The sequence below is a fragment of the Thunnus maccoyii genome, chromosome 12 (genome assembly GCF_910596095.1).
Source record: "Thunnus maccoyii chromosome 12, fThuMac1.1, whole genome shotgun sequence".
Taxonomy (NCBI): domain Eukaryota; kingdom Metazoa; phylum Chordata; class Actinopteri; order Scombriformes; family Scombridae; genus Thunnus; species Thunnus maccoyii.
This window is the reverse complement of record NC_056544.1, coordinates 29,171,718-29,195,223: the sequence shown is the minus strand read 5'-3', so window position 1 is coordinate 29,195,223 and position 23,506 is coordinate 29,171,718. Positions and strand designations below refer to the sequence as shown.

Below are 23,506 nucleotides of genomic sequence, written 5' to 3'. Positions count from 1 at the left end.
ATTTTTAGAGCTTTTATCGGCCGATACCGATGACGTGCCGATAATATCATGCATCCCTAAAACAAAGTAGCACTAAAATTAAATGAACAATTTAAAATCTATTTACAGAATTGAATTTAAACTCAGTTACTGTGGGTATAAAATGAATGCATGATGCAACGTGATCATGTGTTATACATTCGTCTGGTGTTGCCAGCTTGTAAATGTAGCATGAAGATGAGTTATATGTTAACATGCTGATGTTTGCATCTGACTACAAGTTTGATATCATTTTTAAAAAAAGCTTCTATATAACATCTGTTCTGTGAGAACATCCAAATGTAGATGGAAGATTTTCCAGTTTACAAATATTGTTCACATGAGTCTTCAGGTTGTAAATAAAACTTTGAGATTTGAGACTTTAGACTTCATGAAATCTGATTGACCTACATGGAAAAACTTGAAACCAGATGTAAAGAATGATTTATTTATTTAATGATTTAATTATTTCATGACTGGACCTGATAGAGTTTAAACATGTTTCATCTGCTGTTGTTCAAATATTCTGTTTTCTGAACTCTTAACGGCTTAAAACTAGAATGAACATGTCAAGTTCTCTTGATGTTGATTCTGATGAGATTGAAAGCAGTTTTTAATGTAATTATCATTATGATGAAATGATTCCTAAATGACTTCTGGACTAGAAAAGGTGGAGTAACTTTACCTGTGATGGTGCAATAAATCAATCACAGTTGTCAGAAACACTAATCATGACAGTTTTAGATGCATTTCTTTGTTGTCAGTTAAGCATCAATAACAGAAAGTCTTCAGCACAGCAGGCAGTTTTGTGGATTGAGAGATTAAACCCCGAACAAAATGAGTCACAAGAAGTTTGAATCAAGTCTGGATTAAAACTTTACAACCCAGAAGCGTCTGACTGTGAGGTGACAGAGCTAAACACTGAACCAACATGACAGCCTCATTCTGAACTTTCATCTTCATGAAAATCAACTTCAACATTAATGAAATGACCTCAAGTTCACAATTACACATAGATGTTGTTTTATGTTCGTCACGACTCAACAAAACATCTTCACACCCAAATTTGACCAAATTCATTTTTTAAAACTATTTTTTCCAGTTTTTTTTAGGCCTGTGTAACAAATCCTCTTTATTGACTAAATGCACAAATAAAATCTCAGTTTGTTAAAAGCAACAAGTGATAGAAAACTCTGCTCATTTCTCTGTGATGAAGCTGTTTTAGTGAAGAAAGCTGAAAGTACAGAGACTGACTGACAAACGTTCTTCTGCTCTGAACATGAACTCTGTACTTTGTGGTGTTTCAGGAGGAAAACTGCCTCAAATAAACTCTCATATTAGTTTCACATTTTCTCCAGAAGCTTTGAATGAGATCCTGAAATAAAGACAGAAGAAAATACTTTGTTCAATCTTGAAATAAAACAACTTTATTGATGATATAAAGCTTCAGATTGTTCACACATCCAATCAGTAAAGTCTGTTAAATGACTCTTGTTCAATGATTTCATGTTCAGATTCACTTCATCCACACAATCAGTTAGTTTAACCCAGAATGTCAGTTATGTACAACAACATAATAAATGATCTCCTTATTGATTATTATCACAATAATTCATGTTTTATAATACTTTATAATACCTGATTTGTACATGACCAAATGCATCAATTTGAATTCAAATTTCTTGACAGATTTACAAAGTCGTGAGAGTAAAATATCTATTGATAAAGGAAGTTCTGGTTCTTTCTCTGTTCAGACTGATGAAGTGGAAGAGAAACAAGAGCAGAGTTGAGAAATGCAAGTTTGTGTATAAAACAAAATCATCATGATCAGTGAAAGCCTCCATGGTGAAACAGACACAAGAAAGAGCAGCAACTAAAGAAACTGAAATATTTACATAACAACAGATGAGAAGATGTCAAAGTTGACCATAATGTTTGATTGACAGCTGATCTCTGTGCAGAAACACTGCAGCAACGAGCTCTCAGCAACAATGACAGAGACAAAATCATTTTAAGAATTAACTCAGAATTTAACCAACTGTCCCTTAAATGACTTCTGTCTATTTGAGTTTGCAGAACTCAGCAGTGTCCCCGTAAGAGTAGTAAAAACGTAGTCCAGCATAGAGAGGCTGAGTGAATGTGGTCTGGACTCTGTGGAGGAGAGTCATGGTTTTAGAGACGCTGTAGAAGGACAGAATACCTGCTCTGTGATCCAGGTACACTCCTACTCTAGAGGAACCAGGATCTGAGACGGGAGTTGAGACATCGTTGAACTTAAATGTATAACTGTTAGTGGAACAATCTAAAGCCCAAGATTTGTCATTGCGTCCAAACAGACATTCTTTTGAGTTTCCTGCTCTGCTGATATTCTTGTATGTGACTGCTACATGAACTCCTCCTCTCCACTCCACCTCCCAGTAACAACGTCCAGTCAGACTCTCTCTACTCAGGACCTGCCAATAATCAGTGAATCTGTTTGGGTGACTAGAATAAGACTGTTCATTTTTCTTGAATGTTGCTTTTCTGTTCCCATCAGATAATAACAGCTGTGTGTTTGCTGTGTTTGGATCCAGTATGATTTCACGTGAATATTTTAAGAACTCAGCTCTGGTCTTGGGCTCTCGTTGTGGCAGTAAAACGTCCACTTCAGTCGCTGTCAGTGAGATGTTTGTCCATTTCTCCCTCAGGATGTCCTGTAGTTGATCTCTGAGCTCTGACACAGCTGCTGTCACAGCCTCAAAGTATCTCAGAGGACGGATATTGATGCTGGTTGAGTCTGTAGGTTCACTGAGTTGTGACAATGAGGGGTAGTTGTGTAGAAACTGGTTGTGATCCTCTGTGTGTGAGAGCTGCTTCAGTTTAACGTCTTTCCTCTTCAGCTCAGTGATCTCCTGCTCCAGCTTCTCCTGAAGCTCTTTGACTCGGCTCACTTCAGTTTCCTGCTGGGATCTGATCTGCTGCTTCACATCAGAGCTTCTTTTTTGGATGAGACGGATCAGCTCAGTGAAGATCTTCTCACTGTCCTCCACTGCTTTATCAGCAGAGCGACTGACGGCCTCCACCTCCTGTTGAAGCAGCTTCACATCTTTCTCTCTGTCCTGGATTCTCTGCTGGATGTTTTGTCGACTCACCTCGAGCTCTCTCTGCCTCTCAGTCCTTTCTGCTGCAGCTGAAACTGTGTCGTGGCCTTTATGTTCATCCAGAGAGCAGAGATAACAGATACTCTGCTGATCAGTACGGCAGAAAATCTTCATCACCTCATCATGACGAGAGCAGATGTTCTCCTGGAGCTTCTTGGAGGGGTCGACCAGCTTGTGTTTTTTGAATTGACCGACATTGTAGTGAGGTTGTAGGTGTTTCTCACAGTAAGAGACGAGACACACCAGACAGGACTTGATGGCTTTCATCTTCCTCCCAGTGCAGACATCACAGACCACATCTTCAGGTCCAGCATAGCAGTGATCAGCAGGAGCAGCTTGGAGTTCAGTCTTCTTCAGCTCCTCCATTAAATCTGCTAACATGGTGTTTTTCACCAGGACAGGCCTCGGTGTGAAGGCCTGTCTGCACTGAGGGCAGCTGTAGATTTTCTTCTCATCCTCTTCATCCCAGAAACCTTTAATACAGCTCATGCAGTAGCTGTGTCCACAGGGAATAGCCACCGGATCCTTCAGTAGATCCAAACAGATCGAACAGCAGAACTTTGCTCCGTCCAGCTGAGGTCCTTGCTGCGCCATTTCACCTCTCAGTGACAACGACTGTCTGAGTTTCACTTTCTGAGAAGTGAAACTAGTTTGCGCTCTGATCTAAACAGCATGTGTTTCTGCAGTGAATGGAGGCTGCAGCTCTTTTACATGTTGGTTACACCCATCTTCAAACTGTAGATCTGAAGGGGAGGGAACAAGGAAATATGTGGACAGACTGGAGCTTGTTGTGTTTGAGAGCAGGAAGAAGAGGGAGGAGTTATCAAGCTATGATTCATTCCAGGAGGAGGAGCAGTTTGAGAGAGATATGTGTGTTTAACCCTTTTTTTTCTTACAACAAAGCTCACGTCTCATTTGAAAACACTGGTCACCTGCTTTCTGGTGTCAAAGTAATCTTGGGAATTTAGGAGAGATCTACAGATGACTCCTTGTTTCTCTGAATTCTTGTATTCTCCTAAAATCCAGCTGAGTTTTTCCATCAAGCCCCTTAACTGTATAATATTGTTGTTTTGACATAACGTGATAGTTTTCTCTCGCATGTGTGTTGCTGCTTCCTCTCGTTTTCCACTGATCACTGCAAAAAAAATGTTTCAGTCATGAGTGCAGCTACAAGAGTAAATGTGGTGACACTTTATTTTTTCTAATATTTATGTACTTTAGGGAACAAATCACATACTTAAGTATTGTTTAACTAATACACAACTCATGATGATTGAAGTATTTCTATGAGTCTCTATGGCTTTATGTGATTAGTTAACACTTAAAGGATCATCTATTAATGATAACTGTTAAATCACAGTTACTTCATACATGAACTGATTTACCAGCAAATATGAAAGAATATAAATCAGAATCAGAATCTGTTTATTAGCCAAGAATGTAAAAATACAAAGATTGTTGCTCCCACAAACACAACACAGAAGAATAAAAATATAACAAGAGTAAGGTTATAATAATAATAATGAAATAAACAAAGTAGGACTAAAATTAAACGAACAATTTAAAATCTATTTACAGAATTGAATTTAAACTCAGTTACTGTGGGTATAAAATGAATGTATGATGCAACGTGATCATGTGTTATACATTCGTCTGGTGTTGCCAGCTTGTAAATGTAGCATGAAGATGAGTTATATGTTAACATGCTGATGTTTGCATCTGACTACAAGTTTGATATCATTTTTTTAAAAAGCTTCTATATAACATCTGTTCTGTGAGAACATCCAAATGTAGATGGAAGATTTTCCAGTTTACAAATATTGTTCACATGAGTCCTCAGGTTGTAAATAAAACTTTGAGGTTTGAGACTTTAGACTTCATGAAATCTGACTGACCAACATGGAAAAACTTGAAACCAGATGTAAAGAATGATTTATTTATTTTATGATTTAATTATTTCATGACTGGACCTGATAGAGTTTAAACATGTTTCATCTGCTGTTGTTCAAATATTCGGTTTTCTGAACTCTTAACGGCTTAAAACTAGAATGAACATGTCAAGTTCTCTTGATGTTGATTCTGATGAGATTAAAAGCAGTTTTTAATGTAATTATCATTATGATGAAATGATTCCTAAATGACTTCTGGACTAGAAAAGGTGGAGTAACTTTACCTGTGATGGTGCAATAAATCAATCACAGTTGTCAGAAACACTAATCATGACAGTTTTAGATGCATTTCTTTGTTGTCAGTTAAGCATCAATAACAGAAAGTCTTCAGCACAGCAGGCAGTTTTGTGGGTTGAGAGATTAAACCCCGAACAAAATGAGTCACAAGAAGTTTGAATCAAGTCTGGATTCAAACTTTACAACCCAGAAGCGTCTGACTGTGAGGTGACAGAGCTAAACACTGAACCAACATGACAGCCTCATTCTGAACTTTCATCTTCATGAAAATCAACTTCAACATTAATGAAATGACCTCAAGTTCACAATTACACATAGATGTTGTTTTATGTTCGTCACGACTCAACAAAACATCTTCACACCCAAATTTGACCAAATTAATTTTTTAAAAGTATTTTTTCCAGTTTTTTTTTTAGGCCTGTGTAACAAATCCTCTTTATTGACTAAATGCACAAATAAAATCTCAGTTTGTTAAAAGCAACAAGTGATAGAAAACTCTGCTCATTTCTCTGTGATGAAGCTGTTTTAGTGAAGAAAGCTGAAAGTACAGAGACTGACTGACAAACGTTCTTCTGCTCTGAACATGAACTCTGTACTTTGTGGTGTTTCAGGAGGAAAACTGCCTCAAATAAACTCTCATATTAGTTTCACATTTTCTCCAGAAGCTTTGAATGAGATCCTGAGATGAAGACAGAAGAAAATACTTTGTTCAATCTTGAAATAAAACAACTTTATTGATGATATAAAGCTTCAGATTGTTCACACATCCAATCAGTAAAGTCTGTTAAATGACTCTTGTTCAATGATTTCATGTTCAGATTCACTTCATCCACACAATCAGTTAGTTTAACCCAGAATGTCAGCTATGTACAACAACATCATAAATGATCTCCTTATTGATTATTATCACAATAATTCATGTTTTATAATACTTTATAATACCTGATTTGTACATGACCAAATGCATCAATTTGAATGTAAATTTCTTGACAGATTTACAAAGTCGTGAGAGTAAAATATCTATTGATAAAGGAAGTTCTGGTTCTTTCTCTGTTCAGACTGATGAAGTGGAAGAGAAACAAGAGCAGAGTTGAGAAATGCAAGTTTGTGTATAAAACAAAATCATCATGATCAGTGAAAGCCTCCATGGTGAAACAGACACAAGAAAGAGCAGCAACTAAAGAAACTCAAATATTTACATAACAACAGATGAGAAGATGTCAAAGTTGACCATAATGTTTGATTGACAGCTGATCTCTGTGCAGAAACACTGCAGCAACGAGCTCTCAGCAACAATGACAGAGACAAAATCATTTTAAGAATTAACACAGAATTTAACCGACTGTCCCTTAAATGACTTCTGTCTATTTGAGTTTGCAGAACTCAGCAGTGACCCCGTAAGCAAATGAATAATAAAGACGTAGTCCAGCATAGAGAGGCTGAGTGAATGTGGTCTGGACTCTGTGGAGGAGAGTCATGGTTTCAGAGACGCTGTAGAAGGACAGAATACCTGCTCTGTGATCCAGGTACACTCCTACTCTGGAGGAACCAGGACCTGAGACGGGAGTTGAGACATTGTTGAACCAAAATGTATAATTGTCAGTGTCACAATATAAAGCCCAAGATTTGTCATTGCATCCAAATCCACATTCATTTGTGTCTCCTGCTCTGCTGATATTCTTGTATGCGACTGCTACATAAACTCCTTCTCCTCTCCACTCCACCTCCCAGTAACAACGTCCAGTCAGACTCTCTCTACTCAGGACGTGATAACACCATCCAGTGAATCTGTCTGGGTGACTAGAATAAGACTGTTGTTGACTCATGGATGTTGCTTTTCTGTTCCTCTGAGATAATAACAGATGTGTGCTTGCTGTGTTTGGATCCAGTGTGATTTCAGGTGAATATTTTAAGAACTCAGCTCTGGTCTTGGGTTCTGGTTCTGACAGTAAAATGTCCACTTCAGTCACTGTCAGTGAGATGTTTGTCCATTTCTCCCTCAGGATGTCCTGTAGTTGATCTCTGAGCTCTGACACAGCTGCTGTCACATCCTCAAAGTATCTCAGAGGACGGATATTGATGCTGGATGAGTCTGTAGGTTCACTGAGTTGTGACAGTGAGGGGTAGTTGTGTAGAAACTGGTTGTGATCCTCTGTGTGTGAGAGCTTCTTCAGTTCAGCGTCTTTCCTCTTCAGCTCAGTGATCTCCTGCTCCAGCTTTTCCTGAAGCTCTTTGACTCGACTCACTTCAGTTTCCTGCTGGGATCTGATCTGCTGCTTCACATCAGAGCTTCTTTTCTGGAGGAGACGGATCAGCTCAGTGAAGATCTTCTCACTGTCCTCCACTGCTTTATCAGCAGAGCGACTGACGGCATCCACCTCCTGTTGAAGCAGCTTCACATCTTTCTCTCTGTCCTGGATTCTCTGCTGGATGTTTTGTCGACTCACCTCGAGCTCTCTCTGCCTCTCAGTCCTTTCTGCTGCAGCTGAGACTGTGTCGTGACCTTTATGTTTATCCAGAGAGCAGAGATAACAGATACTCTGCTGATCAGTACGGCAGAATATCTTCATCACCTCATCATGACGAGAGCAGATGTTCTCCTGGAGCTTCTCGGAGGGGTCGACCAGCTTGTGTTTTTTGAATGTAGGTGATTCATGGTGAGGTTGGAGGTGTTTCTCACAATAAGAGGCGAGACACACCAGACAGGACTTGAGGGCTTTCAGCTTCCTCCCAGTGCAGACATCACAGGCCACATCTTCAGGTCCAGCATAGCAGTGATCAGCAGGAGCAGCTTGGAGTCTGGTCTTCTTCAGCTCCTCCATTAAATCTGCAAACATGGTGTTTTTCACCAGGACAGGCCTCGGTGCGAAGGTCTGTCTGCACTGAGGGCAGCTGTAGATTTTCTTCTCATCCTCTTCATCCCAGAAACCTTTAATACAGCTCATGCAGTAGCTGTGTCCACAGGGAATAGTCACCGGATCCTTCAGTAGATCCAGACAGATCGAACAGCAGAATTTTGCTCCGTCCAGCTGAGCTCCTTGCTGCGCCATTTCACCTCTCAGTGACAACGACTGTCTGAGTTTCACTTCCTTAGACGTTCAACTAGTTTGACCTTTGATCTAAACAGCATGTGATTCTGCAGTGAATGGAGGCTGCAGCTCTTTTACAGGTTGGTCACACCCTTCTTCAAACTGTAGATCTGAAGGGGAGGGAACAAGGAAATACGTGGACAGACTGGAGCTTGTTGTGTTTGAGAGCAGGAAGAAGAGGGAGGAGTTATCAAGCTATGATTCATTCCAGGAGGAGGAGCAGTTTGAGAGAGATACTGTGTGTTCAACCCTTTTTTTCTTACAACGAAGCTCACGTCTCATTTGAAAACACTGGTCACCTGCTTTCTGGTGTCAAAGTAATCTTGGGAATTTAGGAGAGATCTACAGATGACTCCCTGTTTCTCTGAATTCTTGTATTCTCCTAAAATCCAGCTGAGTTTTTCCATCAAGTCCCTTAACTGTATAATATTGTTGTTTTGACATAACGTGATAGTTTTCTCTCGCATGTGTGTTACTGCTTCCTCTCGTTTTCCACTGATCACTGCAAAAAAAAAAAAATGTTTCACTCATGAGTGCAGCTACAAGAGTAAATGTGGTGACATTTTATTTTTTCTAATATTTATGTACTTTAGGGAACAAATCACATACTTAAGTATTGTTTAACTAATACACAACTCATGATGATTGAAGTATTTCTATGAGTCTCTATGGCTTTATGTGATTAGTTAACACTTAAAGGATCATCTATTAATGATAACTGTTAAATCATAGTTACGTCATACATGAACTGATTTACCAGCAAATATGAAAGAATATAAATCAGAATCAGAATCTGTTTATTAGCCAAGAATGTAAAAATACAAAGATTGTTGCTCCCACAAACGCAACATAGAAGAATAAAAATATAACAAGAGTAAGGTTATAATAATAATAATGAAATAAACAAAGTAGGACTAAAATTAAACGAACAATTTCAAATCTATTTACAGAATTGAATTTAAACTCAGTTACTGTGGGTATAAAATGAACGTATGATGCAACGTGATCATGTGTTATACATTCGTCTGGTGTTGCCAGCTTGTAAATGTAGCATGAAGGTGTTTCAGGAGGAAAACTGCCTCAAATAAACTCTCATATTAGTTTCACATTTTCTCCAGAAGCTTTGAATGAGATCCTGAGATGAAGACAGAAGAAAATACTTTGTTCAATCTTGAAATAAAACAACTTTATTGATGATATAAAGCTTCAGATTGTTCACACATCCAATCAGTAAAGTCTGTTAAATGACTCTTGTTCAATGATTTCATGTTCAGATTCACTTCATCCACACAATCAGTTAGTTTAACCCAGAATGTCAGCTATGTACAACAACATAATAAATGATCTCCTTATTGAGTATTATCACAATAATTCAAGTTTTATAATACTTAATAATACCTGATTTGTACATGACCAAATGCATCAATTTGAATGTAAATTTCTTGACAGATTTACAAAGTCGTGAGAGTAAAATATCTATTGATAAAGGAAGTTCTGGTTCTTTCTCTGTTCAGACTGATGAAGTGGAAGAGAAACAAGAGCAGAGTTGAGAAATGCAAGTTTGTGTATAAAACAAAATCATCATGATCAGTGAAAGCCTCCATGGTGAAACAGACACAAGAAAGAGCAGCAACTAAAGAAACTGAAATATTTACATAACAACAGATGAGAAGATGTCAAAGTTGACCATAATGTTTGATTGACAGCTGATCTCTGTGCAGAAACACTGCAGCAACGAGCTCTCAGCAACAATGACAGAGACAAAATCATTTTAAGAATTAACTCAGAATTTAACCGACTGTCCCTTAAATGACTTCTGTCTATTTGAGTTTGCAGAACTCAGCAGTGACCCCGTAAGAGTAGTCAAGACATAGTCCAGCATAGAGAGGCTGAGTGAATGTGGTCTGGACTCTGTGGAGGAGAGTCATGGTTTCAGAGACGCTGTAGAAGGACAGAATACCTGCTCTGTGATCCAGGTACACTCCTACTCTGGAGGAACCAGGACCTGAGACGAGAGTTGAGACTTTGTTGAACCAAAATTTATAACTGTTAGTGGAACAATATAAAGCCCAAGATTTGTCATTGTATCCAACTGCACATTCATCTGAGTTTCCTGCTCTGCTGATATTCTTGTATGCGACTGCTACATCAACTCCTCCTCTCCCTCTCCACTCCACCTCCCAGTAACAACGTCCAGTCAGACTCTCTCTACTCAGGACCTGCCAATAATAAGTGAATCTGTCTGGGTGACTAGAATAAGACTGTCCTTCTTTCTTTAATGTTGCTTTTCTGTTCCCCTCAGATAATAACAGACGTGTATTTGCTGTGTTTGGATCCAGTGTGATTTCACGTGAATATTTTAAGAACTCAGCTCTGGTCTTGGGTTCTGGTTCTGACAGTAAAACGTCCACTTCAGTCACTGTCAGTGAGATGTTTGTCCATTTCTCCCTCAGGATGTCCTGTAGTTGATCTCTGAGCTCTGACACAGCTGCTGTCACATCCTCAAAGTATCTCAGAGGACGGATATTGATGCTGGATGAGTCTGTAGGTTCACTGAGTTGTGACAGTGAGGGGTAGTTGTGTAGAAACTGGTTGTGATCCTCTGTGTGTGAGAGCTGCTTCAGTTCAGCTTCTTTCCTCTTCAGCTCAGTGATCTCCTGCTCCAGCTTCTCCTGAAGCTCTTTGACTCGACTCACTTCAGTTTCCTGCTGGGATCTGATCTGCTGCTTCACATCAGAGCTTCTTTTCTGGATGAGACGGATCAGCTCAGTGAAGATCTTCTCACTGTCCTCCACTGCTTTATCAGCAGAGCGACTGACGGCCTCCACCTCCTGTTGAAGCAGCTTCACATCTTTCTCTCTGTCCTGGATTCTCTGCTGGATGTTTTGTCGACTCACCTCGAGCTCTCTCTGCCTCTCAGTCCTTTCTGCTGCAGCTGAGACTGTGTCGTGGCCTTTATGTTCATCCACAGAGCAGAGATAACAGATACTCTGCTGATCAGTCCGGCAGAACATCTTCATCACGTCATCATGACGAGAGCAGATGTTCTCCTGGAGCTTCTTGGAGGGGTTGACCAGCTTGTGTTTTTCAAAAGCAGGCAATTCATAGTGAGGCTGGAGGTGATTTTTGCAGTAAGATATCAGACACACCAGACAGGACTTGAGGGCTTTCATCTTCCTCCCAGTGCAGATGTCACAGGCCACATCTTCAGGTCCAGCATAGCAGTGATCAGCAGGAGCAGCTTGGAGTCCAGTCTTCTTCAGCTCCTCCACTAAATCTGCTAACATGGTGTTTTTCACCAGGACAGGCCTCGGTGTGAAGGTCTGTCTGCACTGAGGGCAGCTGTAGATTTTCTTCTCATCCTCTTCATCCCAGAAACCTTTAATACAGCTCATGCAGTAGCTGTGTCCACAGGGAATAGTCACCGGATCCTTCAGTAGATCCAGACAGATCGAACAGCAGAATTTTGCTCCGTCCAGCTGAGCTCCTTGCTGCGACATTTCACCTCTCAGTGACAATGACTGTCTGAGTTTCACTTTCTGAGAAGTGAAACTAGTTTCCGCTCTGATCTAAACAGCATGTGTTTCTGCAGTGAATGGAGGCTGCAGCTCTTTTACATGTTGGTTACACCCATCTTCAAACTGTAGATCTGAAGGGGAGGGAACAAGGAAATACGTGGACAGACTGGAGCTTGTTGTGTCTGAGAGCAGGAAGAAGAGGGAGGAGTTATCAAGCTATGATTCATTCCAGGAGGAGGAGCAGTTTGAGAGAGATACTGTGTGTTTAACCCTTTTTTTTCTTACAACGAACATGTCTCATTTGAAAACACTGGTCACCTGCTTTCTGGTGTCAAAGTAATCTTGGGAATTTAGGAGAGATCTACAGATGACTCCCTGTTTCTCTGAATTCTTGTATTCTCCTAAAATCCAGCTGAGTTTTTCCATCAAGCCCCTTAACTGTATAATATTGTTGTTTTGACATAACGTGATAGTTTTCTCTCGCATGTGTGTTGCTGCTTCCTCTTGTTTTCCACTGATCACTGCAAAAAAAAAAAAGTTTCAGTCATGAGTGCAGCTACAAGAGTAAATGTGGTGACACTTTATTTTTTCTAATATTTATGTACTTTAGGGAACAAATCATATACTTAAGTATTGTTTAACTAATACACAACTCATGATGATTGAAGTATTTCTATGAGTCTCTATGGCTTTATGTGATTAGTTAACACTTAAAGGATCATCTATTAATGATAACTGTTAAATTGCACATTGTAAAAAAAAAAAAAAAATCATAAAAAAATGGTAAAAAGTCTGGCAGCAAAAGTTTCCAAACACTTACCGTCAAATAACAGTAAAAAACCTTTAGTTATTCTACAGAGATTCATTTTAATAATACGGATATTTACTTTGGACATTGTCTACATTTTTACAGTCCAACCATTATAAAATAAAAAGAAAATATTATTATATTATAAAAATTGTTATAAAACATTGCTAGAACAAATGTATAAATCTGCACAAAAAATGGAAAAGATTGCAAAACTACCTTAAAATTATCTAATTTAAATGAAGACTGGTTTTCATATAGTAATCTCTGGTAAATTCATAGGATTATTCAATCCATCCACAAGAACTCCCCATCAAAGTACAGATTTCTGGATGTGAAACACAGGAAAATTATGTAAAATTACATTCAAATTACCCTCCTTTAACACCCATTAATGATATCTTGAGAGCTTTAAGCTTTTATTTTATGTGATTATCCAATCTATTTACAGTAGATCCCTGGTAAATGTTGGTTTTATACTGTACAAAAATGTAAGATCATGTGATAATAGTTTACAAAAACATAATTTTAATAATCATTACTTTACTAACATTATTTGATAGTATTTAAAATCAACTATCAAATATATCTACATACATTTCCCCATTAGTGTATGAGGTTAACTTTATATAGACATTATTTAACAGTAATTACAAGCAGCTCTCCAATATATTTACAGGCTTTTTCCATTAATGTATGGGGTTTACTTTATATAAACATTATGTGACAGTAATTAAAATCAACTCCCCAAAATATCTAAAGACATTTCACATTAATATATGGAGTTCTGAATGTACAAAAACTAGAAGGTCTATGTAAAAATACCTTTATATCAACTTTGACACTGAATAAATATATACATTTTTCTACTGACATTTCACAATATTGTGCAATCCATTCAATACAGATCCCCATTTGAGATGTATGAGATTTCAAGGTGTTTAATAACCAGAATATGTCATAAAATTACCTTTTACTGCTCGCTTTACAAAGTAATTCTGTAGACATTGCCCAAGCCTAGTATACAGATACATTTTATGTTTCAGATATGAAAGTTTACTATAGAATGAAGCTTATTTGGGTATTAAAAAATTACTACAAAATTAGTTTCACATTCATTGTATATGAAGCAGCTCCAGACTTGTGTGGATTCCATACTCATACTTCAGTGTTGCATCCATCCAGGAATGCAACACTGAAGGACTGGGATATTGCTGCAAATTGCTGATGTGTTTCATATAGGCCACTAGAGTAATAAATCTACAAGTACACAACACTACACAGACAGCAATGGGACATTATCTTCACTTAAAAAAATTAAGTTATTTGGGCATGTTGTCATATAAAACAAAGTAAAATGAAACTCACTGTGTAATTTGGAGCATCAGAATCACAAGTCCAGCTCCGCTCTCAGAAATGTTGACTTGCTGCTGAAACAAGACATTATTTTAGCAACAGTACAGATGTAGTAGTTAGCAAGACTGATTTCAAAACTTAACTCCTGCATCTTCAGTCCTATGCCTTTTACATTTCAATGGAATTAAATTCACTTCAGGAAAACAATTTGAGCAAAAACTCCAAATCGTCAAGATTGGTCAGTAGGTCGGAAAGAATCTCAAAGAATAGATCACAGGCTTAAGGAAAAAAATATATACCAGTAAAATATCTTTTTGTTTGATGTTGTGATTGGATGACACGGTACCAAATCGTTATCATGACAAAAGCAAGGGCATATAACACAATTCAAACTGATTGGAAATGTAATGTATTTTGACAATGTTACCAAGCAAAGCAAAAAGGAACTCACCTGGTGATTTGCTGGATGAAGATGGGTGAGAAAATAAATAAATAAAAGTCATACGCCGCTGTCCAGGTGCACATGTGCCAACTCTACTGAGAGCTGCTGCCGGCTGCTGCTACAATAGTGTGATCGCTTGCAGTAATCACACTAATTATCAGCCTTGACCTACAGTATTACATACACACATGCTGACACTCACACAGTTTGGACATGGGGATGAAAGGACTGTTTAGTACAACCCCAGAAGTTAAGAGATATTACAGCACCGTAATGTAAAGCTGCCTGTTCCCTTTTACTCAGCATCTACTGATCACTGTCTGTCTCTCAATTTTGTACAATTATTTGCTGTTTTACTGTGAAATAAAGTTTTACCTGTGAGGAAGCTTTGCCAGAGTGTCAAGGAAGGTGATAAGGGACAGACTCAGAGACGACCAAATGAAAACAAGCAAAATCAAACTTACCTTCACACAGCTACACTGACATCCTCTTTGGTTTCTGCTCTCTATCAAACTAACATCTCTCCCTTTAAATAGGCCCTGAAATCTGTCTAGGCAGAACCATATTTCTATCAGGGGTGTCCTTTCCCTTAGACCAACAACTGGTGAATGACAATGTCACTTGTATCAGTTAACATTGTTTACACAAACATCAACAACAGCATTGTTCCTTATCGTAAACCAAATTAGGTACAAATAACATAAATACAAAACCAAACATTTAACTAAATAAAATAAATTCCTTCACATTTGGTCTAACCTATGACATCACTGGTGATGTCAGCAAGATCTTAAAATCAGGAAGTGGTTCAGTGCCTCCATTTTGTCTCCTGGCCGCATGGTGGGTGAGTATGGTAGGTTACAACCTAAGTTAATCTATAACTCCAGAAAAAAATAAATGATGAACTTCAATACTTTTCTGTCTTGATTGAACCATAAATGACACCGATGTGACTGGCTAAACAAACAAATGACAAGTATGGCAGGAAATGTGGAGCACCGAGCCCCGGTTTGTTATTCTGGTTAAAGTGGGCAGAAGCAGCTGGTCTGACGGGCAGCTTGAGTGAAGTGGAGCCTGCAGAGGAAGCACCGGGACCGTCAGTGTGACACAGTCCATCAAGGGAAGCACAGTCAGGCGGCGGAGGAGATGGTGACATATCGGCCTCTCATAATCGGCAGAATTCGGCGATGCCGATATTTATTTTTACCGATGACGTGCCGATAATATCGTGCATCTCTAAAACAAAGTAGGACTAAAATTAAATGAACAATTTAAAATCTATTTACAGAATTGAATTGAAACTCAGTTACTGTGGGTATAAAATGAACGTATGATGCAACGTGATCATGTGTTATACATTCGTCTGGTGTTGCCAGCTTGTAAATGTAGCATGAAGACGAGTTATATGTTAACATGCTGATGTTTGCATCTGACTACAAGTTTGATATCATTTTTTTAAAAAAAGCTTCTATATAACATCTGTTCTGTGAGAACATCCAAATGTAGATGGAAGATTTTCCAGTTTACAAATATTGTTCACATGAGTCTTCAGGTTGTAAATAAAACTTTGAGATTTGAGACTTTAGACTTCATGAAATCTGATTGACCAACATGGAAAAACTTGAAACCAGATGTAAAGAATGATTTATTTATTTTATGATTTAATTATTTCATGACTGGACCTGATAGAGTTTAAACATGTTTCATCTGCTGTTTTTCAAATATTCGCTTTTCTGAACTCTTAATGGCTTAAAACTAGAATTAACATGTCAAGTTCTCTTGATGTTGATTCTGATGAGATTGAAAGCAGTTTTTAATGTAATTATCATTATGATGAAATGATTCCTAAATGACTTCTGGACTAGAAAAGGTGGAGTAACTTTACCTGTGATGGTGCAATAAATCAATCACAGTTGTCAGAAACACTAATCATGACAGTTTTAGATGCATTTCTTTGTTGTCAGTTAAGCATCAATAACAGAAAGTCTTCAGCACAGCAGGCAGTTTTGTGGATTGAGAGATTAAACCCCGAACAAAATGAGTCACAAGAAGTTTGAATCAAGTCTGGATTCAAACTTTACAACCCAGAAGCGTCTGACTGTGAGGTGACAGAGCTAAACACTGAACCAACATGACAGCCTCATTCTGAACTTTCATCTTCATGAAAATCAACTTCAACATTAATGAAATGACCTCAAGTTCACAATTACACATAGATGTTGTTTTATGTTCCTCACGACTCAACAAAACATCTTCACACCCAAATTTGACCAAATTAATTTTTTAAAACTATTTTTTCCAGTTTTTTTTAGGCCTGTGTAACAAATCCTCTTTATTGACTAAATGCACAAATAAAATCTCAGTTTGTTAAAAGCAACAAGTGATAGAAAACTCTGCTCATTTCTCTGTGATGAAGCTGTTTTAGTGAAGAAAGCTGAAAGTACAGAGACTGACTGACAAACGTTCTTCTGCTCTGAACATGAACTCTGTACTTTGTGGTGTTTCAGGAGGAAAACTGCCTCAAATAAACTCTCATATTAGTTTCACATTTTCTCCAGAAGCTTTGAATGAGATCCTGAGATGAAGACAGAAGAAAATACTTTGTTCAATCTTGAAATAAAACAACTTTATTGATGATATAAAGCTTCAGATTGTTCACACATCCAATCAGTAAAGTCTGTTAAATGACTCTTGTTCAATGATTTCATGTTCAGATTCACTTCATCCACACAATCAGTTAGTTTAACCCAGAATGTCAGCTATGTACAACAACATAATAAATGATCTCCTTATTGATTATTATCACAATAATTCAAGTTTTATAATACTTTATAATACCTGATTTGTACATGACAAAATGCATCAATGTGAATGTAAATTTCTTGACAGATTTACAAAGTGGTGAGAATAAAATATCTATTGATAAAGGAAGTTCTGGTTCTTTCTCTGTTCAGACTGATGAAGTGGAAGAGAAACAAGAGCAGAGTTGAGAAATGCAAGTTTGTGTATAAAACAAAATCATCATGATCAGTGAAAGCCTCCATGGTGAAACAGACACAAGAAAGAGCAGCAACTAAAGAAACTCAAATATTTACATAACAACAGATGAGAAGATGTCAAAGTTGACCATAATGTTTGATTGACAGCTGATCTCTGTGCAGAAACACTGCAGCAACAAGCTCTCAGCAACAATGACAGAGACAAAATCATTTCAAGAATTAACTCAGAATTTAACCGACTGTCCCTTAAATGACTTCTGTCTATTTGAGTTTACAGAACTCAGCAGTGTTCCCGACAGAGTAGTAAAGCAAAAGTCCAGCATAGAGAGGCTGAGTGAATGTGGTCTGGACTCTGTGGAGGAGAGTCATGGTTTCAGAGACGTTGTAGAAGGACAGAATACCTGCACTGTGATCCAGGTACACTCCTACTCTGGAGGAACCAGGACCTGAGACACGAGTTGAGACATCAGTGAACAAAAATATATAACCGTTAGTGTCACCATATAAAGCCCAAGATTTTTCATTGCGTCCAAATGCACATTCATTTAAGTCTCCTGCTCTGCTGATATTCTTGTATGTGACTGCTACAGAAGCTCCTGTCCCTCTCCACTCCACCTCCCAGTAACAACGTTCAGTCAGACTCTCTCTACTCAGGACCTGACGCCAATAAGTGAATCTCTCTGGGTGACTAGAATAAAACTGTTCTTCTTCCTCTAATGTTGCTTTTCTGTTCCCCTCAGATAATAACAGCTCTGTGTGTGCTGTGTTTGGATCCAGTGTGATTTCACGTGAATATTTTAAGAACTCAGCTCTGGTCTTGGGTTCTGGTTGTGACAGTAAAACATCCACTTCAGTCACTGTCAGTGAGATGTTTGTCCATTTCTCCCTCAGGATGTCCTGTAGTTGATCTCTGAGCTCTGACACAGCTGCTGTCACATCCTCAAAGTATCTCAGAGGACGGATATTGATGCTGGATGAGTCTGTAGGTTCACTGAGTTGTGACAGTGAGGGGTAGTTGTGTAGAAACTGGTTGTGATCCTCTGTGTGTGAGAGCTGCTTCAGTTCAGCGTCTTTCCTCTTCAGCTCAGTGATCTCCTGCTCCAGCTTCTCCTGAAGCTCTTTGACTCGACTCACTTCAGTTTCCTGCTGGGATCTGATCTGCTGCTTCACATCAGAGCTTCTTTTCTGGATGAGACGGATCAGCTCAGTGAAGATCTTCTCACTGTCCTCCACTGCTTTATCAGCAGAGCGACTGACGGCCTCCACCTCCTGTTGAAGCAGCTTCACATCTTTCTCTCTGTCCTGGATTCTCTGCTGGATGTTTTGTCGACTCACCTCGAGCTCTCTCTGCCTCTCAGTCCTTTCTGCTGCAGCCGAGACTGTGTCGTGGCCTTTATGTTCATCCACAGAGCAGAGATAACAGATACTCTGCTGATCAGTACGGCAGAACATCTTCATCACCTCATCATGACGAGAGCAGATGTTCTCCTGGAGCTTCTTGGAGGGGTCGACCAGCTTGTGTTTTTTGAATGCAGGTGATTCATAGTGAGGTTGGAGGTGTTTTTCACAATAAGAGACGAGACACACCAGACAGGACTTGAGGGCTTTCAGCTTCCTCCCAGTGCAGACATCACAGGCCACATCTTCAGGTCCAGCATAGCAGTGATCAACAGGAGCAGCTTGGAGTCCAGTCTTCTTCAGCTCCTCCACTATATCTGCTAACATGGTGTTTTTCACCAGGACAGGCCTCGGTGTGAAGGTCTGTCTGCACTGAGGGCAGCTGTAGATTTTCTTCTCATCCTCTTCATCCCAGAAACCTTTAATACAGCTCATGCAGTAGCTGTGTCCACAGGGAATAGTCACCGGATCCTTCAGTAGATCCAAACAGATCGAACAGCAGAACTTTGCTCCGTCCAGCTGAGCTCCTTGCTGCGCCATTTCACCTCTCAGTGACAACGACTGTCTGAGTTTCACTTTCTGAGAAGTGAAACTACTTTGCGCTCTGATCTAAACAGCATGTGTTTCTACAGTGAATGGAGGCTGCAGCTCTTTTACATGTTGGTCACAGCCATCTTCAAACTGTAGATCTGAAGGGGAGGGAACAAGGAAATACGTGGACAGACTGGAGCTTGTTGTGTTTGAGAGCAGGAAGAAGAGGGAGGAGTTATCAAGCTATGATTCATTCCAGGAGGAGGAGCAGTTTGAGAGAGACACTGTGTGTTTAACCCTTTTTTTTCTTACAATGAAGCTCACGTCTCATTTGAAAACACTGGTCACCTGCTTTCTGGTGTCAAAGTAATCTTGGGAATTTAGGAGAGATCTACAGATGACTCCCTGTTTCTCTGAATTCTTGTATTCTCCTAAAATCCAGCTGAGTTTTTCCATCAAGCCCCTTAACTGTATAATATTGTTGTTTTGACATAACGTGATAGTTTTCTCTTGCATGTGTGTTGCTGCTTCCTCTCGTTTTCCACTGATCACTGCAAAAAAAAAAGTTTCACTCATGAGTGCAGCTACAAGAGTAAATGTGGTGACACTTTATTTTTTCTAATATTTATGTACTTTAGGGAACAAATCACATACTTAAGTATTGTTTAACTAATACACAACTCATGATGATTGAAGTATTTCTATGAGTCTCTAAGGCTTTATGTGATTAGTTAACACTTAAAGGATCATCTATTAATGATAACTGTTAAATCACAGTTACTTCATACATGAACTGATTTACCAGCAAATATGAAAGAATATAAATCAGAATCAGAATCTGTTTATTAGCCAAGAATTTAAAAATACAAAGATTGTTGCTCCCACAAACGCAACATAGAAGAATAAAAATATAACAAGAGTGAGGTTATAATAATAATAATGAAATAAACAAAGTAGGACTAAAATTAAATGAACAATTTAAAATCTATTTACAGAATTGAATTGAAACTCAGTTACTGTGGGTATAAAATGAATGTATGATGCAACGTGATCATGTGTTATACATTCGTCTGGTGTTGCCAGCTTGTAAATGTAGCATGAAGGTGTTTCAGGAGGAAAACTGCCTCAAATAAACTCTCATATTAGTTTCACATTTTCTCCAGAAGCTTTGAATGAGATCCTGAGATGAAGACAGAAGAAAATACTTTGTTCAATCTTGAAATAAAACAACTTTATTGATGATATAAAGCTTCAGATTGTTCACACATCCAATCAGTAAAGTCTGTTAAATGACTCTTGTTCAATGATTTCATGTTCAGATTCACTTCATCCACACAATCAGTTAGTTTAACCCAGAATGTCAGCTATGTACAAGAACATAATAAATGATCTCCTTATTGATTATTATCACAATAATTCAAGTATTATAATACTTAATAATACCTGATTTGTACATGACCAAATGCATCAATGTGAATGTAAAGTTCTTGACAGATTTACAAAGTCGTGAGAGTAAAATATCTATTGATAAAGGAAGTTCTGGTTCTTTCTCTGTTCAGACTGATGAAGTGGAAGAGAAACAAGAGCAGAGTTGAGAAATGCAAGTTTGTGTATAAAACAAAATCATCATGATCAGTGAAAGCCTCCATGGTGAAACAGACACAAGAAAGAGCAGCAACTAAAGAAACTCAAATATTTATATAACAACAGATGAGAAGATGTCAAAGTTGACCATAATGTTTGATTGACAGCTGATCTCTGTGCAGAAACACTGCAGCAACGAGCTCTCAGCAACAATGACAGAGACAAAATCATTTTAAGAATTAACTCAGAATTTAACCGACTGTCCCTTAAATGACTTCTGTCTATTTGAGTTTGCAGAACTCAGCAGTGACCCCGACAGAGAATGAATAATAAAGACGTAGTCCAGCATAGAGAGGCTGAGTGAATGTGGTCTGGACTCTGTGGAGGAGAGTCATGGTTTCAGAGACGCTGTAGAAGGACAGAATACCTGCACTGTGATCCAGGTACACTCCTACTCTGGAGGAACCAGGACCTGAGACGGGAGTTGAGACTTTGTTGAACCTAAATGTATAACTGTTAGTGTCACAATCTAAAGACCAAGATTTGTCATTGCGTCCAAATCCACATTCATTTGAGTTTCCTGCTCTGCTGATATTCTTGTATGTGACTGCTACACAAACTCCTCCTCTCCACTCCACCTCCCAGTAACAACGTCCAGTCAGACTCTCTCTACTCAGGACCTGACGCCATACAGTGAATCTGTCTGGATGACTAGAATAAAACTGTTGTTGACTCATGGATGTTGCTTTTCTGTTCCCATCAGATAATAACAGCTGTGTGTTTGCTGTGTTTGGATCCAGTGTGATTTCACATGAATATTTTAAGAACTGAGCTCTGGTCTTGGGTTCTGGTTCTGACAGTAAAACGTCCACTTCAGTCACTGTCAGTGAGATGTTTGTCCATTTCTCCCTCAGGATGTCCTGTAGTTGATCTCTGAGCTCTGACACAGCTGCTGTCACATCCTCAAAGTATCTCAGAGGACGGATATTGATGCTGGATGAGTCTGTAGGTTCACTGAGTTGTGACAGTGAGGGGTAGTTGTGTAGAAACTGGTTGTGATCCTCTGTGTGTGAGAGCTGCTTCAGTTCAGCGTCTTTCCTCTTCAGCTCAGTGATCTCCTGCTCCAGCTTCTCCTGAAGCTCTTTGACTCGACTCACTTCAGTTTCCTGCTGGGATCTGATCTGCTGCTTCACATCAGAGCTTCTTTTCTGGATGAGACTGATCAGCTCAGTGAAGATCTTCTCACTGTCCTCCTCTGCTTTATCAGCAGAGCGACTGATGGCCTCCACCTCCTGTTGAAGTACCTTCACATCTTTCTCTCTGTCCTGGATTCTCTGCTGGATGTTTTGTCGACTCACCTCGAGCTCTCTCTGCCTCTCAGTCCTTTCTGCTGCAGCTGAGACTGTGTCGTGGCCTTTATGTTCATCCACAGAGCAGAGATAACAGATACTCTGCTGATCAGTACGGCAGAACATCTTCATCACCTCATCATGACTAGAGCAGATGTTCTCCTGGAGCTTCTTGGAGGGGTCGACCAGCTTGTGTTTCTTTAATGGAGCTGCATCATAATGAGGCTGAAGGTGTTTCTCACAATAAGAGGCGAGACACACCAGACAGGACTTAAGAGCTTTCAGCTTCCTCCCAGTGCAGACATCACAGGCCACATCTTCAGGTCCAGCATAGCAGTGATCAACAGGAGCAGCTTGGAGTCCCGTCTTCTTCAGCTCCTCCGTTAAATCTGCTAACATGGTGTTTTTCACCAGGACAGGCCTCAGTGTGAAGGTCTGTCTGCACTGAGGGCAGCTGTAGATTTTCTTCTCATTCTCTTCATCCCAGAAACCTTTAATACAGCTCATGCAGTAGCTGTGTCCACAGGGAATAGTCACCGGATCCTTCAGTAGATCCAGACAGATCGAACAGCAGAATTTTGCTCCGTCCAGCTGAGCTCCTTGCTGCGCCATTTCACCTCTCAGTGACAACGACTGTCTGAGTTTCACTTCCTTAGACGTTCAACTAGTTTGACCTTTGATCTAAACAGCATGTGATTCTGCAGTGAATGGAGGCTGCAGCTCTTTTACAGGTTGGTCACACCCTTCTTCAAACTGTAGATCTGAAGGGGAGGGAACAAGGAAATACGTGGACAGACTGGAGCTTGTTGTGTTTGAGAGCAGGAAGAAGAGGGAGGAGTTATCAAGCTATGATTCATTCCAGGAGGAGGAGCAGTTTGAGAGAGATACTGTGTGTTTAACCCTTTTTTTCTTACAACGAAGCTCACGTCTCATTTGAAAACACTGGTCACCTGCTTTCTGGTGTCAAAGTAATCTTGGGAATTTAGGAGAGATCTACAGATGACTCCCTGTTTCTCTGAATTCTTGTATTCTCCTAAAATCCAGCTGAGTTTTTCCATCAAGCCCCTTAACTGTATAATATTGTTGTT

The 23,506-nt window shown here is 39.2% G+C and overlaps 3 protein-coding genes across 4 annotated transcripts; all 3 read right to left on the bottom strand.

The window, feature by feature from the left end:
• Nucleotides 1-1,572: 1,572 nt before the first annotated feature.
• LOC121908363 lies at nucleotides 1,573-8,430 on the bottom strand. Its single transcript, XM_042428303.1, has 2 exons — nucleotides 6,712-8,430; nucleotides 1,573-3,791 (listed from the first exon to the last, which is right to left on the bottom strand). Exons 1-2 carry the CDS (start codon nucleotides 8,392-8,394, stop codon nucleotides 2,079-2,081), a joined length of 3,396 nt encoding a protein of 1,131 aa, XP_042284237.1. The 5' UTR covers nucleotides 8,395-8,430; the 3' UTR covers nucleotides 1,573-2,078.
• Nucleotides 8,431-9,765: 1,335 nt separating this feature from the next.
• Nucleotides 9,766-19,561, bottom strand: LOC121908368 (tripartite motif-containing protein 16-like). Of its 2 annotated transcripts, XM_042428310.1 has the most exons (3): nucleotides 18,528-19,561; nucleotides 12,115-12,133; nucleotides 9,766-10,944 (listed from the first exon to the last, which is right to left on the bottom strand). In XM_042428310.1, exons 1-3 carry the CDS (start codon nucleotides 19,492-19,494, stop codon nucleotides 10,254-10,256), a joined length of 1,677 nt encoding a protein of 558 aa, XP_042284244.1. In that variant the 5' UTR covers nucleotides 19,495-19,561; the 3' UTR covers nucleotides 9,766-10,253. The 2 variants fall into 2 exon arrangements, with proteins under 2 accessions (XP_042284244.1, XP_042284243.1); XM_042428309.1 differs by lacking the exons at nucleotides 12,115-12,133; nucleotides 18,528-19,561 and having other exon boundaries at nucleotides 9,768-11,957.
• Nucleotides 19,562-20,801: 1,240 nt separating this feature from the next.
• LOC121908370 (tripartite motif-containing protein 16-like) lies at nucleotides 20,802-23,066 on the bottom strand. Its single transcript, XM_042428312.1, has 2 exons — nucleotides 22,565-23,066; nucleotides 20,802-22,483 (listed from the first exon to the last, which is right to left on the bottom strand). Exons 1-2 carry the CDS (start codon nucleotides 23,028-23,030, stop codon nucleotides 21,351-21,353), a joined length of 1,599 nt encoding a protein of 532 aa, XP_042284246.1. The 5' UTR covers nucleotides 23,031-23,066; the 3' UTR covers nucleotides 20,802-21,350.
• Nucleotides 23,067-23,506: the final 440 nt, after the last annotated feature.